This window comes from Salvelinus fontinalis, chromosome 37 (assembly GCF_029448725.1).
Source record: "Salvelinus fontinalis isolate EN_2023a chromosome 37, ASM2944872v1, whole genome shotgun sequence".
NCBI lineage: Eukaryota > Metazoa > Chordata > Actinopteri > Salmoniformes > Salmonidae > Salvelinus > Salvelinus fontinalis.
In genome coordinates, this window is record NC_074701.1 from 34110105 (window position 1) to 34127879 (window position 17775).

Genomic DNA, 17775 nt, shown 5'->3' on the forward strand with positions numbered 1-17775 from the left:
CACAACCCGTACGTCTTAACCTTTTATCATTCATCAGCTTTTATTACGTGACTATTGGATTAAAATATCAAAATACATTTTTAACAAACCAAATTGTAAAAACTTTTTAAAAAGATTTGGTAAACAAATCGAGTCCAACCTATTTTGTTTGATGATTCTAATATTGAAAAGTCTCATGAGAGATGCATGGTGACGTATTATCCCGATATTCCAACACCTTTCTGCTGTGTGAATATCATATCTTGGCTGAGAGAGAGCTCGCCATACCAATGAAATATGATATCATATAACGGGACAGCTTACGACCGGATAATACGAAGAAGTAGAGCTTCACAATTCATTTGATATGGTGTTGAGCGTGAAGCCAATTATTCCAGGGATTCATAGACTGTAGCAGCTGTTAATACTCCTGTGGCTTTAAATACAGAACGTCTTTAAGGAGGAAGAGCTCTGAAGTGATACATGACAACAGGAACAAATATGCCTCAGAAACCAGCAACTGAAAATACAACTATTAGATTCTAGCACTTTCTATAACATGTCATGTCAGACTAAGTGACAGATAACTACAGTGGTTATATTCCTGTTACTACATAGAGCATATATTCATCAACATATTTTTTATTTACATTATGCCACTGTATAATATACAATATATAATCATATATGCCATTTCAAAGACACTTTTATTTAAAGTGACTTACAGTAGTGCGTTCATACATGTTCTTATGGGAAGCCTCAGCGTGTAGCCCCAGCGTGTAGCCCCAGTGGGTAGCCCCAGCGTGTAGCCCCAGCGGGTAGCCCCAGCGGGTAGCCCCAGTGGGTAGCCCCAGCGTGTAGCCCCAGCGTGTAGCCCCAGCGGGTAGCCCCAGTGGGTAGCCCCAGCGTGTAGCCCCAGCGTGTAGCCCCAGTGGGTAGCCCCAGCGTGTAGCCCCAGCGTGTAGCCCCAGCGTGTAGCCCCAGCGGGTAGCCCCAGCGTGTAGCCCCAGCGTGTAGCCCCAGCGTGTAGGTCCAGTGGGTAGCCCCAGTGTGTAGGTCCAGAGTGTAGGTCCAGCGGGTAGCCCCAGCGTGTAGGTCCAGCGGGTAGCCCCAGCGTGTAGCCCCAGCGTGTAGCCCCAGTGGGTAGCCCCAGCGTGTAGCCCCAGTGGGTAGCCCCAGCATGTAGCCCCAGCGTGTAGCCCCAGCGTGTAGGTCCAGCGGGTAGCCCCAGTGTGTAGCCCCAGTGTGTAGCCCCAGTGTGTAGGTCCAGCGTGTAGCCCCAGCGTGTAGCCCCAGCGGGTAGCCCCAGCGTGTAGCCCCAGCATGTAGCCCCAGCGTGTAGCCCCAGTGTGTAGCCCCAGCGTGTAGCCCCAGCGTGTAGCCCCAGTGGGTAGCCCGAGCGTGTAGCCCCAGCGTGTAGCCCCAGCGTGTAGCCCCAGCGTGTAGCCCCAGTGTGTAGCCCCAGCGTGTAGCCCCAGCATGTAGCCCCAGCATGTTTTATTTATTTTTTTTTATTTCACCTTTATTTAACCAGGTAGGCTAGTTGAGAACAAGTTCTCATTTGCAACTGCGACCTGGCCAAGATAAAGCATAGCAGTGTGAACAGACAACAACACAGAGTTACACATGGAGTAAACAATAAACAAGTCAATAACATGGTAGGAAAAAGAGAATCTATATACAATGTGTGCAAAAGGCATGAGGTAGGCAATAAATCGAATAATTACAATTTAGCAGATTAACACTGGAGTGATAAATCATCAGATGATCATGTGCAAGAAGAGATACTGGTGTGCAAAAGAGCAGAAAAGTAAATAAATAAAAGCAGTATGGGGGTGAGGTAGGTAAATTGGGTGGGTAGTTTACAGATGGACTATGTACAGCTGCAGCGATCGGTTAGCTGCTTGGATAGCAGATTTTTAAAGTTGTTGAGGGAGATAAAAGTCTCCAACTTCAGAGATTTTTGCAATTCGTTCCAGTCGCAGGCAGCAGAGAACTGGAAGGAAAGGCGTCCAAATGAGGTTTTGGCTTTAGGGATGATCAGTGAGATACACCTGCTGGAGCGCGTGCTACGGGTGGGTGTAGCCATCGTGACCAGTGAACTGAGATAAGGCGGCACTTTACCTACCATAGCCTTGTAGATGACCTGGAGCCAGTGGGTCTGACGACGAACATGTAGCGAGGGCCATCCGACTAGGGCATACAGGTCGCAGTGGTGGGTCGTATAAGGTGCTTTAGTAACAAAACGGATGGCACTGTGATAAACTGCATCCAGTTTGCTGAGTAGAGTATTGGAAGCTATTTTGTAGATGACATCGCCGAAGTCGAGGATCGGTAGGATAGTCAGTTTTACTAGGGTAAGTTTGGCGCCGTGAGTGAAGGAGGCTTTGTTCCGGAATAGAAAGCCGACTCTAGATTTGATTTTGGATTGGAGATGTTTGATATGAGTCTGGAAGGAGAGTTTGCAGTCTAGCCAGACACCTAGGTACTTATAGATGTCCACATATTCTAGGTCGGAACCGTCCAGGGTGGGGATGCTAGTCGGGCGTGCGGGTGCAGGCAGCGAACGGTTGAAAAGCATGCATTTGGTTTTACTAGCATTTAAGAGCAGTTGGAGGCCACGGAAGGAGTGTTGTATGGCATTGAAGCTCGTTTGGAGGTTAGATAGCACAGTGTCCAGGGAAGGGCCGGAAGTGTACAGAATGGTGTCGTCTGCGTAGAGGTGGATCAGGGAATCGCCCGCAGCAAGAGCAACATCATTGATGTATACAGAGAAAAGAGTCGGCCCGAGAATTGAACCCTGTGGTACCCCCATAGAGACTGCCAGAGGACCTGACAACATGCCCTCCGATTTGACACACTGAACTCTGTCTGCAAAGTAGTTGGTGAACCAGGCAAGGCAGTCATTAGAAAAACCGAGGCTATTGAGTCTGCCGATAAGAATATGGTGATTGACAGAGTCGAAAGCCTTGGCCAGGTCGATGAAGACGGCTGCACAGTGATGTCTTTTATCGATGGCGGTTATGATATCGTTTAGTACCTTGAGCGTGGCTGAGGTGCACCCGTGACCGGCTCGGAAACCGGATTGCACAGCGGAGAAGGTACGGTGGGATTCGAGATGGTCAGTGATCTGTTTGTTGACTTGGCTTTCGAAGACCTTAGCTAGGCAGGGCAGGATGGATATAGGTCTGTAACAGTTTGGGTCCAGGGTGTCTCCCCCTTTGAAGAGGGGGATGACAGCGGCAGCTTTCCAATCCTTGGGGATCTCAGATGATACGAAGGAGAGTTTGAACAGGCTGGTAATAGGGGGTGCGACAATGGCGGCGGACAGTTTCAGAAATAGGGGGTCCAGATTGTCAAGCCCAGCTGATTTGTATGGGTCCAGGTTTTCCAGCTCTTTCAGAACATCTGCTATCTGGATATGGGTAAAGGAGAAGCTGGGGAGGCTTGGGCGAGTAGCAGCGGGGGGGGCGGGGCTGTTGGCCAAGGTTGGAGTCGCCAGGTGGAAGGCATGGCCAGCCAATGAGAAATGTTTTCGATTATCACGGACTTATCAGTGGTGACCGTGTTATCTAGCCTCAGTGCAGTGGGCAGCTGGGAGGAGGTGCTCTTGTTTTCCATGGACTTTACAGTATCCCAGAACTTTTTGGAGTTAGAGCTACAGGATGCAAATTTCTGCTTGAAAAAGCTGGCCTTTGCTTTAATGACTGACTGCGTGTATTGGTTCCTGACTTCCCTGAACAGTTGCATATCACGGGGGCTCTTCAATGCTACTGCAGTTCGCCACAGGATGTTTTTGTGCTGGTCGAGGGCAGTCAGGTCTGGAGTGAACCAAGGGCTATATCTGTTCTTGGTTCTGCATTTTTTGAACGGAGCATGCTTGTCTAATATGGTGAGGAAGTAACTTTTAAAGAATGACCAGGCATCCTCAACTGACGGGATGAGGTCAATATCCTTCCAGGGTACCCGGGCCAGGTCGATTAGAAAGGCCTGCTCGCAGAAGTGTTTCAGGGAGCGTTTGACAGTGATGAGGGGTGGTCGTTTGACCGTGGACCCGTGGCGGATACAGGCAATGAGGCAGTGATCGCTGAGATCTTGATTGAAGACAGCAGAGGTGTATTTGGACAAAACACACGTTTCATCTTGACAGGCAAACACCATCTCAGCTATCTTGCGTTGGCACACACCAGTAGGGAACCGGACAGGCATTACTAATTCAACTCTCATCCTTACGTTATTATGATCATTTCTCCTCAGGTGTGTGGTGTGGACGGGGGACGACAGAGTATTTTTCTTCAACCCAACGATACAACTCTCTGTTTGGGATCAGCCAGTAGATCTGAAGGACCGTGGAGAGGATCTCAACAGGATTATAGAAGATCCTCCACATAAACGCAAAAAGGATTCTTTGTCCAGTAAGTTTGTGGTAATTCTTCCCCATTGGCTTGTCTTCATCCCTCCGTTTAGTTGGCCTAGTTAGAACTCTCCTTAATTTAAAAGCGGGTATTTACCAGGCCGTGGCTTCAGATGGAACTGAAAAGCTCATTATCAGTCCGCTCTTTTCCTAATGATGTTAATAAACATGTTTTTAATGATCTGATAATACGGAGGCCAATAAAATGGCCTGATATACTAGATCCTATATACAGTATGTCAGTTCCATTACCTGTCGATCCCAGACTACCAGAGGATCATGATGTCTCTGTTAATTGAAGGAGATGATCATGAATGGAACGTGGAACCTTTAGGATGTGAAACCATATCATGGTTGCATTCCCATTGGCACCCTATTCCCTATGGGCCCTGGTCCAATGGCACCCTATTCCCTATGGGCCCTGGTCCAATGGCACCCTATTCCCTATGGGCCCTGGTCCAATGGCACCCTATTCCCTATGGGCCCTGGTCCAATGGCACCCTATTCCCTATGGGCCCTGGTCCAATGGCACCCTATTCCCTATGGGCCCTGGTCCAATGGCACCCTATTCCCTATGGGCCCTGGTCCAATGGCACCCTATTTCCTATGGGCCCTGGTCCAATGACACCCTATTCCCTATGGGCCCTGGTCCAATGGCACCCTATTCCCTATGGGCCCTGGTCCAATGGCACCCTATTCCCTATGGGCCCTGGTCCAATGGCACCCTATTCCCTATGGGCCCTGGTCCAATGGCACCCTATTCCCTATGGGCCCTGGTCCAATGACACCCTATTCCCTATGGGCCCTGGTCCAATTGCACCCTATTTCCTATGGGCCCTGGTCCAATGACACCCTATTCCCTATGGGCCCTGGTCCAATGGCACCCTATTCCCTATGGGCCCTGGTCCAATGGCACCCTATTCCCTATGGGCCCTGGTCCAATGGCACCCTATTCCCTATGGGCCCTGGTCCAATGACACCCTATTCCCTATGGGCCCTGGTCCAATGGCACCCTATTCCCTATGGGCCCTGGTCCAATGGCACCCTGTTCCCTATGGGCCCTGGTCCAATGGCACCCTGTTCCCTATGGGCCCCGGTCCAAAGAAGTGAACTATATAGGTATTAGGGTCCCATTCGGGATGCAGCCCATCTCCTTTGTGTTCTAATAGAATAGATCATTTGGAAGTCCTGTGTGTGACTGGCTCTGTAAATATTGATTTACACTGGATCTTGTCAGCGATGATATTATCTCCCCGGACTAGATTTCCCAGAGGTTGGTTGGTCTTTATTGATTTAGCCTTATTGCAGTTACCAGCTGATTATGTATCGATGACCTTCTACCTGAACCACACTGTTCCAACAAAGCATGTCTGGCAAATTAACTTTGGTAAATATGTGGACCATCCCAATGAACTGAACGTTGACTTGTGGCTGATAAGACGGTGAGCAGCAATGCTACTCTAGTCTGATAGGTTCTCTCAAAGTGGTTTTTAAAGACCAATTATATGAAGTCGGAGTCCATTGAAAAAGGATGTTTGTTACACTATGCGTCTGTTGGAGTCCGTTATCTCAGCAGAGGACGGTTCTAACTCTTCTGTCTGTGTGTCCGTTATCTCAGCAGAGGACGGTTCTAACTCTTCTGTCTGTGTGTCCGTTATCTCAGCAGAGGACGGTTCTAACTCTTCTGTCTGTTGGAGTCCGTTATCTCAGCAGAGGACGGTTCTAACTCTTCTGTCTGTGTGTCCGTTATCTCAGCAGAGGACGGTTCTAACTCTTCTGTCTGTTGGAGTCCGTTATCTCAGCAAAGGACGGTTCTAACTCTTCTGTCTGTGTGTCCGTTATCTCAGCAGAGGACGGTTCTAACTCTTCTGTCTGTGTGTCTGTTATCTCAGCAGAGGACGGTTCTAACTCTTCTGTCTGTGTGTCCGTTATCTCAGCAGAGGACGGTTCTAACTCTTCGTCTGCTGATGACGATGATGCTGATGAAGATGAGTATTATTTAAAAACCAAGAGGAACAAGTGAGTATCAGAAAGTTTTCCCCTTCCCCATCTTAACCATACTCATAGCTTAACATTACAATGATACTTCTCTACAGAATAAGAATCTGATTTTGAAGTACTTTTTTGTATAAAAACAAAGAAAAAATACTGTACTGTGCAAATACCACTGTACAGTACAGTACCCTAGTTTTGACCATAGCCTTATGGGCCCTGGTCAAGAGTAGTGCACTATATAGGGAATAGGGTTCCATTTGAGATACATTCTACAACTGATTCTATGTTTCTGTCCTCCTCAGACTGGAGGAACCGGCGGATGGTAATGAGGACCTGAGAGAGAGGGCAGGCGCAGACACATGTGACACTCCTGCCCATCGGACTGTTCTACCCTTAGGACTACGCATCACACACTTCAGGGACATGCTCCTTGAAAGAGGGGTAAAGGCATATTGAACGGAATACCAAATCAAATGCACTTAGGCTGCGTTTAGACAGGCAGCCCAATTCTGATATGTCTTATCCACTATTTGGTCTTTTGACCAATCACATCAGATGTTTTGCAGACGTGATCTGATTGGTCAAAAGACCAATTGGTGAAAAAAAATATATGATTTGGGCTGCCACAGAGACGGACCTAGACTCTAACAGTTATCCATGAGAAAGGAATTTAAATCATACTTTTCAAAGTGGCAATATGGGGACTCAAATCCCTGTATTGCAACTAATCATCAAGGGACACAGAGACCAGCAACTGCAAAGGCAGCAAAAACACAAAATGATGGAAAGACCTACATCATGTAACAGGTTGGATGAATGATAGAAAGACCTACATCATGTAACAGGTTGGATGAATGATGGAAAGACCTACATCATGTAACAGGTACGATATAAAGACCTACATCATGTAACAGGTTGGATGAATGATATAAAGACCTACATCATGTAACAGGTTGGATGAATGATGGAAAGACCTACATCATGTAACAGGTTGGATGAATGATGGAAAGACCTACATCATGTAACAGGTTGGATGAATGAGGGAAAGACCTACATCATGTAACAGGTACGATATAAAGACCTACATCATGTAACAGGTTGGATGAATGATGGAAAGACCTACATCATGTAACAGGTTGGATGAATGATAGAAAGACCTACATCATGTAACAGGTTGGATGAATGATGGAAAGACCTACATCATGTAACAGGTTGGATGAATGATGGAAAGACCTACATCATGTAACAGGTTGGATGAATGATATAAAGACCTACATCATGTAACAGGTTGGATGAATGATATAAAGACCTACATCATGTAACAGGTTGGATGGAAAGACCTACATCATGTAACAGGTTGGATGAATGATAGAAAGACCTACATCATGTAACAGGTTGGATGAATGATATAAAGACCTACATCATGTAACAGGTTGGATGAATGATATAAAGACCTACATCATGTAACAGGTTGGATGAATGATGGAAAGACCTACATCATGTAACAGGTTGGATGGAAAGACCTACATCATGTAACAGGTTGGATGGAAAGACCTACATCATGTAACAGGTTGGATGAACGATATAAAGACCTACATCATGTAACAGGTTGGATGTACTGAATGTTTTCTTGAATACGTTTTCTCGTCTCTTCAGGTTTCAGCGTTTTCTACATGGGAGAAAGAACTGCACAAGATCGTGTTTGATCCACGGTATCTTCTGCTAAACTCTGCAGAGGAGAGGAAACAGGTGAACTCTGCTGGTTGTCCTCCTTTAAATGGTCATGATTGGTTAATTGGTTGGCCATAATTGGTTAATTGGTCATGATTGATTTATCGGTTGGTCATAATTGGTTAATTGGTCATGATTGATTTATCGGTTGGTCATAATACGTTAATTGGTCATGATTGATTTATTGGTTGGTCATGATTGGTTAATTGGTCATGATTGATTTATCGGTTGGTCATGATTGGTTAATTGGCCATGATTGATTTATCGGTTGGTTAATTGGTCATGATTGATGATTTTTTTTAATCATTGTTTCATAATTTGCTATGATTAAATAATGACTGATGATTTATTAATTGGTAATGATTGATTAATTGGTCATGATTGACAGATTGTGAATGAGGTTGACTCAAAAATGACCAACCCAATTTACCTTTAAAGTACAAGATAGCATGGATATTAGGGGTGTTCCGCGAAGTAAGACAATACAAACAACTAACGGGCAAGTTGATACGATTATGATCCAAGTTTTTTTGTAATTATTCATGACTCCTCCCCCCAAAAAACATGTGGGATGGCAGTGCACATCTTTCAATCAAGTGCAAGGTGCTATGTGGTCTAAATAAGTCAATTGGCTAGTTTGCTTGTCTGTAAAGAGAAGGGGTGGGATGTACGTTGATCCTGCCGTTCTGATTGGATAAAGGGAAGCTGTGTTCCTCTGTCAACTGCTTCGCTTCATAATTTCAGCCAATCACTTCTCTTCCTATCATGTTTGGGTCTGATCATTTTAGATTGCTACTGCCTCCTGTTTGTCTGCTACTGTGATAAATCACAATGGCGAGGACATTTGCTAGCTAGCAAGCTATCAATGTGCATAAAATATAGCAAGCTATCAATGTGCATAAAATATAGCAAGCTATCAATGTGCATAATATCTAATAAGCTATCAATGTGCATAATATCTAATAAGCTATCAATGTGTATAATATCTAGCAAGCTATCATTGTCCATAATATCTAGCAAGCTATCAATGTGCATAATATATAGCATGCTATCAATGTGCATAATATCTAGCAAGCTATCAATGTGCATAATATCTAACAAGATATCAATGTGCATAATATCTAGCAAGCTATCATTGTGCATAATATCTAGCAAGCTATCAATGTGCATAATATCTAGCAAGCTATCATTGTGCAGAATATCTAGCAAGCTATCAATGTGCATAAGATATAGCATGCTATCAATGTGCATAATATCTAGCAAGCTATCAATGTGCATAATATCTAACAAGCTATCAATGTGCATAATTTCTAACAAGCTATCAATGTGCATAATATCTAGCAAGCTATCATTGTGCACAATATCTAGCAAGCTATCAATGTTCATAATATATAGCATGCTATCAATGTGCATAATATCTAGCAAGCTATCAATGTGCATACTATCTAATAAGCTATCAATGTGCATAATATCTAGCAAGCTATCATTGTGCATAATATCTAGCAAGCTATCAATGTGCATAATATATAGCATGCTATCATTGTGCATAATATCTAGCAAGCTATCAATGTGCATAATATCTAACAAGCTATCAATGTGCATAATATCTAGCAAGCTATCAATGTGCATACTATCTAATAAGCTATCAATGTGCATAATATCTAGCAAGCTATCATTGTGCATAATATCTAGCAAGCTATCAATGTGCATAATATATAGCATGCTATCAATGTGCATAATATCTAGCAAGCTATCAATGTGCATAATATCTAACAAGCTATCAATGTGCATAATATCTAGCAAGCTATCATTGTGCATAATATCTAGCAAGCTATCAATGTGCATAATATCTAGCAAGCTATCATTGTGCAGAATATCTAGCAAGCTATCAATGTGCATAATATATAGCATGCTATCAATGTGCATAATATTAGGAAGCTATCAATGTGCATAATATCTAACAAGCTATCATTGTGCATAATATCTAACAAGCTATCAATGTGCATAATATCTAGCAAGCTATCATTGTGCATAATATCTAGCAAGCTATCAATGTACATAATATCTAGCAAGCTATCAATGTGCATAATATCTAACAAGCTATCAATGTGCATAATATCTAACAAGCTATCATTGTGCATAATATCTAACAAGTATTCAATGTGCATAATATCTAACAAGCTATCAATGTGCATAATATCTAACAAGCTATCAATGTGCATAATATCTATTGTACATAGACCTTGATGAAAAGGTAGTGTGTGTCAACTAAGCAAATGAGAAAGCCAAAAACAAAACCATACAAAGCAAGACCTCATCTGCAAGTTGAGGACACAGACACAAAGCCCTCTGCTCCTAATCTGCAGTTGTTTGGTCTCTAAACATGCAGGGAGATAGGTGTTTTGATAACATCTACTTAGGCAAATCCGATCCGACTTTCAAGTGTCAATTTATGGATCCGATTAGGAATACGAGTACGGCCAGGTCAGCATACCCCTAATGGATGTGCTCCCAATATATGATTACTGTCATTTGTGTCCTGTGCTTGGTGAAAGCATTATGTTAGTAAAACTCCACAAAAAACCTTTGGGATGAATTGTTGAGGTTTTTGTCATTTTGCGTTTTACCTTTATTTAACTAGGCAAGTCAGTTAAGAACAAATTCTTCCTTTCAATGACAGCCTAGGAACAGTCAGTTAACTGCCTTGTTCAGGGGCAGAACGACAGATTTGTACCTTTTCGGGTCTGGGATTCGATCTTGCAACCTTTTGGTGACTAGTCCAACGCTCTAACCACTAGGCTACCTGCCGCATTGCCCTATGTACATAAACATGGAACACTGGTCACTTTAGTAATGTTTACATACTGTTTTACCCATTTCATATGTATATACTGTATTCTAGTCAAGTCCATCCTATTCAACTATTGCTGTACATATAGTATTCTATCCAAGTATTCTTCAGATATACTACATATTCTATCCACATACTGTCCACAATGTCTATACATCCCATCACATATACTGCACATATATATATATATATGTATGTATGTGCAGTATATGTGATGGGATGTATAGACATCATGGACAGTATGTGGATAGAATATGTACATACTGCACATGTATATATATATATTTATACTCCGGACTCTGAAATTGCTTGTACTAATATTTATCTATTTCTTAATTCCATTCTTTTACTTTTAGATGTGTGTGTATTGTTGTGAATAGTTAGATACTACTGCACTGTTGGAGCTAGGAACACAACCATTTCACTACACCCGCAATAACATCTGCTAAATATGTGTATACGACCAATAGGATTTGATTTGATTTATCCTGTCAGTGAATGTGAGAGTTAAGTCGACAGTAAAGAGGATTAGGACACAGCCGTCGTCTTTGTCTCGGAAAGGATCTTCAAAGTCATTTTCTTGTGCCAATCGTAACCGTGTTCCTCATCTCCAGGTGTTTGACCAGTTTGTCAAAGTGAGGATGAAGGAAGAACACAAGGAGAAGCAGAGCAAACTGCTGCAAGCAAAAGACCAGTATAGAAAACTTCTAGAGGAGTCGAAAATCACATCCAGGTAAAACCTGAAGCTAACTGTGTGATAGAATTGCAAGTACAGTAGGGGATTTAACTATTCAACTAAGCTTCATAATCGCTTTATACAAAATAGCTTCATACTAAAAGTTTGGACCCACCTACTCCTTGGTTTTTCTTAATTTTTTACTATTTTCTACATTGTGGAATAATAGTGAAAACATGACAGCTATGAAAAAACACAAATGGAATCATGTACACTGTAGTAACCAAATCAAAATATATTTTATATTTTAAATTCTTCAAAGTAGCCACCCTTTGACTTGATGACAGCTTTGCACACTCTTGGCATTCTCTCAACCAGCTTCACCTGGAATGCTTTTCCAACCCTCTTGAAAGAGTTCCCCACATATGCTGAGCACATGTTGGCTGCTATTCATTCACTCTGCGGTCCAACTCATCCCAAACCATCTCAATTGGTTTGAGGTGGGTGATTGTGGAGGCCAGGTCATCTGATGCAGCACTCCATTACTTTCCTTCTTGGTCAAATAGCCCTTACACAGTCTGGAGGTGTGTTGGGTCATTATCCTGTTGAAAAACAAATGATAGTCCCACTAAGCGCAACTAGATGGGATGGCATATTTCTGCAGAATGTTGTGGCAGCCATGCTGGTTATGTGTTCCTTGAATTCTAAATAAATCACTGAGCGTGTCACCAGCAAAGCACCCCCACACCATCACACCTCCTCTTCCATTCTTTATGGTGGGAACCACACTCTGTGTCTCACAAAGACACGGTGAACAGACTTCCACCGGTCTAATGCTTTGTCAAGAGTGTACAAAGATGTCATCAAGGCAAAGCTACTTTGAAGAATCTCAAATATAAAATATATTTTGATTTATTTAACACTTTTTTTGGGTTACTACGTGCTTCCATATGTATAATTACATGTATAAATTACCTCTAACCTGTACACCCGCACACTGACTCAGTACCGGTACCCCCTGTATATAGCCTCGTTGTTGTTACTCCATCCCTCCATCCCTCCCTCCCTCCATCCCAACCACCCTCCCTCCCTCCATCCATCCCACCCTCCCTCCATCCATCCATCCCACCCTCCCTCCATCCCAACCACCCTCCCTCCCTCCATCCATCCCACCCTCCCTCCATCCCAACCACCCTCCCTCCCTCCATCCATCCCACCCACCCACCCACCCTCCCTCCATCCATCCCACCCACCCACCCACCCTCCCTCCCTCCATCCATCCCACCCTCCCTCCATCCATCCCACCCACCCACCCACCCTCCCTCCATCCATCCCACCCACCCACCCACCCACCCACCCTCCCTCCATCCATCCCACCATGCTTCCATCCATCCCAGCCTTCCTCCCTCCATCCATCCACCCACCCACCCTCCCTCCCTCCCTCCCTCCCTCCCTCCCTCCCACCCTCCCTCCCCCTCCCTCCCTCCCTCCCTCCCTCCCCCCATCCCTCCATCCCACCCTCCCTCCATCCCACCCACCTTCTCTCCATCCATCCCTCCCTCCCTCCCTCCCTCCCTCCCTCCCTCCCTCCCTCCCTCCCTCCTGCAAACCCGCCCGCCCTCCCTTCCTCCCTCCATCCCTCCCTCCCACCATCCCACCATCCCTCCCTCCACCCTCCCTCCCTCCCTCCCTCCATCCATCCATCCACCATCCATCCATCCCTCCCTCCCTCCCACACCTTTCTCTAGGATGATCTCTTCTTTTCTCTATTGCCAGGTCAACTTTCAAAGAGTTTTCTGATAAGTATGGCCGCGACCAGCGCTTCAAGCAAGTGCTGAAGAAGAAAGACCAAGAGCACTTCTTCAACCAGTTCATCAATGCGATAAAGAAGAGAGATAAAGAGAACCGCATGAGGCTGAGGAAGATGAGATGAGGAAGCATGAGGCTGAGGAGGATGAGATGAGGAAGCATGAGGCTGAGGAGGATGAGATGAGGAAGCATGAGGCTGAGAAGGTATGAGGCTGAGGAAGATGATATGAGGAAGCATGAGGCTGAGGAAGATGAGTTGAGAAGATATGAGGCTGAGGAAGATGAGATGAGGACGCATGAGGCTGAGGAACATGAGATGAGGAGGTACAGTATGAGGCTGAGGAACATGGAATGAGGAAGTATGAGGCTGAGGAAGATGAGATGAGGAGGCATGAGGCTGAGGAACATGAGAAGAGGAGGTTTGAGGCTGAGGGAAATGAGGAGGTATGAGACTGAGGAACATGAGATGAGGAAGTACAATATGAGGCTGAGGAACATGGAATGAGGAAGCATGAGGCTGAGGAGGATGAGAAGAGGAGGTATGAGGCTGAGGGAAATGAGGAGGTATGAGGCTGAGGAACATGAGATGAGGAAGTACGAGGCTGAGGAAGATGAGTTGAGGAGCTATGAGGCTGAGGAAGATGAGAAGAGGAGGTATGAGGCTGAGGAAGATGAGAAGAGGAGGTATGAGGCCAAGGAAGATGAGATGAGGACGCATGAGGCTGAGGAACATGAGATGAGGAGGTATGAGGCTGAGGAACATGAGATGAGGAGGTACAATATGAGGCTGAGGAACATGGAATGAGGAAGCATGAGGCTGAGGAGAATGAGAAGAGGAGGTATGGGGCTGAGGGAAATGAGGAGGTATGAGGCTGAGGAACATGAGATGAGGAAGTACGAGGCTGAGGAAGATGAGATGAGGAGGTACAATATGAGGCTGAGGAACATGGAATGAGGAAGCATGAGGCTGAGGAGAATGAGAAGAGGAGGTATGGGGCTGAGGGAAATGAGGAGGTATGAGGCTGAGGAACATGAGATGAGGAAGTACGAGGCTGAGGAAGATGAGTTGAGGAGGTATGGGGCTGAGGAAGATGAGAAGAGGAGGTATGAGGCTGAGGAAGATGAGAAGAGGAGGTATGAGGCCAAGGAAGATGAGATGAGGATGCATGAGGCTGAGGAACATGAGATGAGGAGGTATGAGGCTGAGGAACATGAGATGAGGAGGTACAAATGAGGCTGAGGAACATGGAATGAGGAAGCATGAGGCTGAGAAGGATGAGAAGAGGAGGTATGGGGCTGAGGGAAATGAGGAGGTATGAGGCTGAGGAACATGAGATGAGGAAGTACGAGGCTGAGGAAGATGAGTTGAGGAGGTATGAGGCTGAGGAAGATGAGAAGAGGAGGTATGAGGCTGAGGAAGATGAGAAGAGGAGGTATGAGGCCAAGGAAGATGAGATGAGGTATGAGGCTGAGGAACATGAGATGAGGAGGTACAGTATGAGGCTGATGAACATGGAATGAGGAAGCATGAGGCTGAGGAGGATGAAAAGAGGAGGTATGAGGCTGAGGAAGATCAGATGAGAAGGTATGAGGCAGAGGAACATGAGAAGAGGAGTTATGAGGAGGCATCAGGCTGTGAAATAGGCCTCTCAGAATACAGAATACAATTAATGGATAGAACGGTCTGATAAATGAGACTGCAGTTTCATGGGGAACATAAAGAAACAAAGGAACAGCAATCACGATCCCTGTGGAATCAGTCTAAAAGGGGAGAAAGCAGCCGACAGTCATTTGCCTTGCAAACTCCAACTCTTCTCCAGATTTTACAGTCAGCTGCGTCAGAGACGGCTTGGCTCCACATGCTAAGCAGGAAATCCAGATAACTCTCAGAGATCGAATAATGTTTCATATTGAAGCTACTGTATATTTTGAAATTCAACATTTCACATGTTTTGAGTCACAGTGACAAACATGAATTGAGCATTATTTCTGTATTTATTTGGTGTTATCACATGACCTGTATGTAGATATCAATGTGTGTACACAATCACACAGCACATGCACAATTATAAAAGACATCATGTACATAGACAGAAAACAACCCTGCAGAGCAATTGGCATTTTTTACCTATTTCAAACAAGATTCTCCACAGCATCTGTGAGAATCAATGGATGGTAATTGTGTATTGATGGATTTTGTAAATGTCCCCCCCCCTCCTCCCCCTAAAAAACTGATGTTGTGTTTATTATGATGTGTGTTCTTCTTATGATGTAAAAGGATAAGTTAAAGTTGCTTATTTGTCATTGAAACCGTCATTAATGTAAAAGTCATACGTAGTGCATTCCCCTGTAACAGGTCGAAGACGTTGTGCGAAGATTCTAAAGGACTGTTTCATTTCGGTTCTGAACATTGGGTTTTACAGATAATATAGTTTACTGTACAAAACAGTGTCTTAAAATGTGTTTTATATGTTTTATCATACATTTTTTTTTTCAGTTAAACGTGCAATGTTTGTGGATTGTGAGTTTGATTAATTAAAACCCTTCTAAAATGGACCTTTCCGGTCAGGTGGGTTCTTCTCAATGACACAATAGCTTTCATAATTAGATGGAGAACAAGAAAGGATCTTTTGAAGCCATCCCATCCCATATCATCTTCATAACCACAATACGATTGACAATGCATTTCACATATAATCTAAGGATTGACCCTAGAAGTGTATCTCTAGCCCTGTTTATACCTGGTACTAACATGTGCTTGTCATTATCCCATCCAGATGATCCAATCACTATCTGATCAAGATTTATCACGTCTATGCTTGCCATTAAAATGCATATGTTATGGTCAAAAGTAGTGTGTTATAGTGAATAGTGTGCCATTATGGACGCAGCCAGACGTTGGTTATCCTAATGGTGCTGTGAATTAAGGAATAAAATTAGTGCCATTATCACTGAGCAAAATAATAATGAGATCTCTTTCTCTATAAAGAGACAGGACCTTATTTATCTCTCGCTGAAACAGAGTGCAGGGTGACCTTTGGGTCTGCAAAACGTTGTCAATTATGGCGTACATTTTAGGACAACCTCAGCCTCACCCCTTCTTGAGTAGGGATGAGGTTGTCCTAAAATGTTTCCCGTATGCATGAGCATCACTTAGACCAATACAAGATGGTGCCGGCAGACACGGTCACCCTGTTTCTAGCTCCTGGCCAACTTTGCAGTGTTTTTTTTTGTGTGTGTGTGTGTTATTTCTTACATTATTTACTCAGAATGTTTCATGTATTATTTCCTACGGCCTAAAATAACTTTTGAATATTAGATTGGCGATCAGTCACCAGAATTTCAACCAGAAATGTGACTTCCCTGAACTGGATCGTATTTTTGAACTTCCCAAGGCAGCACTATTTATACCGGGGTCTGCACCAATACGCTGATGCTGGAGAAGAGGAAGAAAAAGTGGGTCCCTAGTCAGACTCTGGCGGCGTTCATACCATCCACCGCTTCCGAGTATACTACTCGCTAACGTTCAGTCCCTGGACAATAAAGTAGATCAGCTCAGGGCGAGGATCTCCTTCCAGAGACACATTAGGGACTGTAACATACAATGTTTTACGGGATCATGGCTCTCTACAGATATATTGTCCCCATCCATTCAGCCAGCGGGGTTCACTGTCCATCGTGTGGACAGGAAGAATGAACTCTACGGGAAAAAGTAAGGTGTAGGAGTATGTTTCATGATTTACAAATCATGGTGTGATTGTGGTAACTTGCAGGAACTCAAGTCCTTTTGTTCTTCCGATCTGGAATACCTCATCATGAAATGCCGATTGCATTACCTCCCGAGATAATTTTCTTCTGTGATCGTCACTGCCATCTATATTTCCCCTCAAACCGACACCACGACGGCATTCAAGGAACTACACTGGACTTTCTGCAAACTGGAAACTGCATATTGTAGCTGCGGACTTTAATAATAAAATACATCTGAGGACATTGTTCCTGAAATTTGATGAACACATCTCCTGTGCTACTTGTGCTCGAACACTCTGGGTCATTGCTTCTCTCCCTTCCGGGGCGGCTCAAAGGCCTTCCCCCGCCCTCCCTTTGGCAAATCAGATCACGCCTCCGTTCTGCTCCTCCCCACCTGTAGGCAGAAACTTAAGCAGGAAGATTCAGTGGTGAGGACTGTTCAACGTTGGTCTGACCAATTGGAATCAAGGCTTCAAGATTGCTTTGATCACACAGGCTTGATTCTGAGAATAATGTCAATGTATACACTTACTCGGTGACTGAGTTAATCAGGAAGTGCATAGAAGATGT

The 17775-nt window shown here is 44.3% G+C and overlaps 1 protein-coding gene across 7 annotated transcripts in view; it reads left to right on the plus strand.

The window, feature by feature from the left end:
* tcerg1l (transcription elongation regulator 1 like) overlaps positions 1-16011 on the plus strand; it is a 249798-nt gene extending 233787 nt beyond the window's left edge. For 3 of the 7 annotated variants that reach the window (XM_055901601.1, XM_055901603.1, XM_055901602.1), the window contains exons 9-14: positions 4237-4394; positions 6331-6412; positions 6691-6829; positions 8045-8137; positions 11585-11703; positions 13423-16011. In XM_055901601.1, coding sequence (XP_055757576.1) covers positions 4237-4394; positions 6331-6412; positions 6691-6829; positions 8045-8137; positions 11585-11703; positions 13423-13579 — 748 coding nt within the window. In that variant the 3' untranslated portion in view covers positions 13580-16011. The other 4 variants (XR_008756582.1, XR_008756583.1, XM_055901604.1 and 1 more) reach the window with 4 other exon arrangements.
* The last annotated feature ends 1764 nt before the right edge of the window (positions 16012-17775 follow it).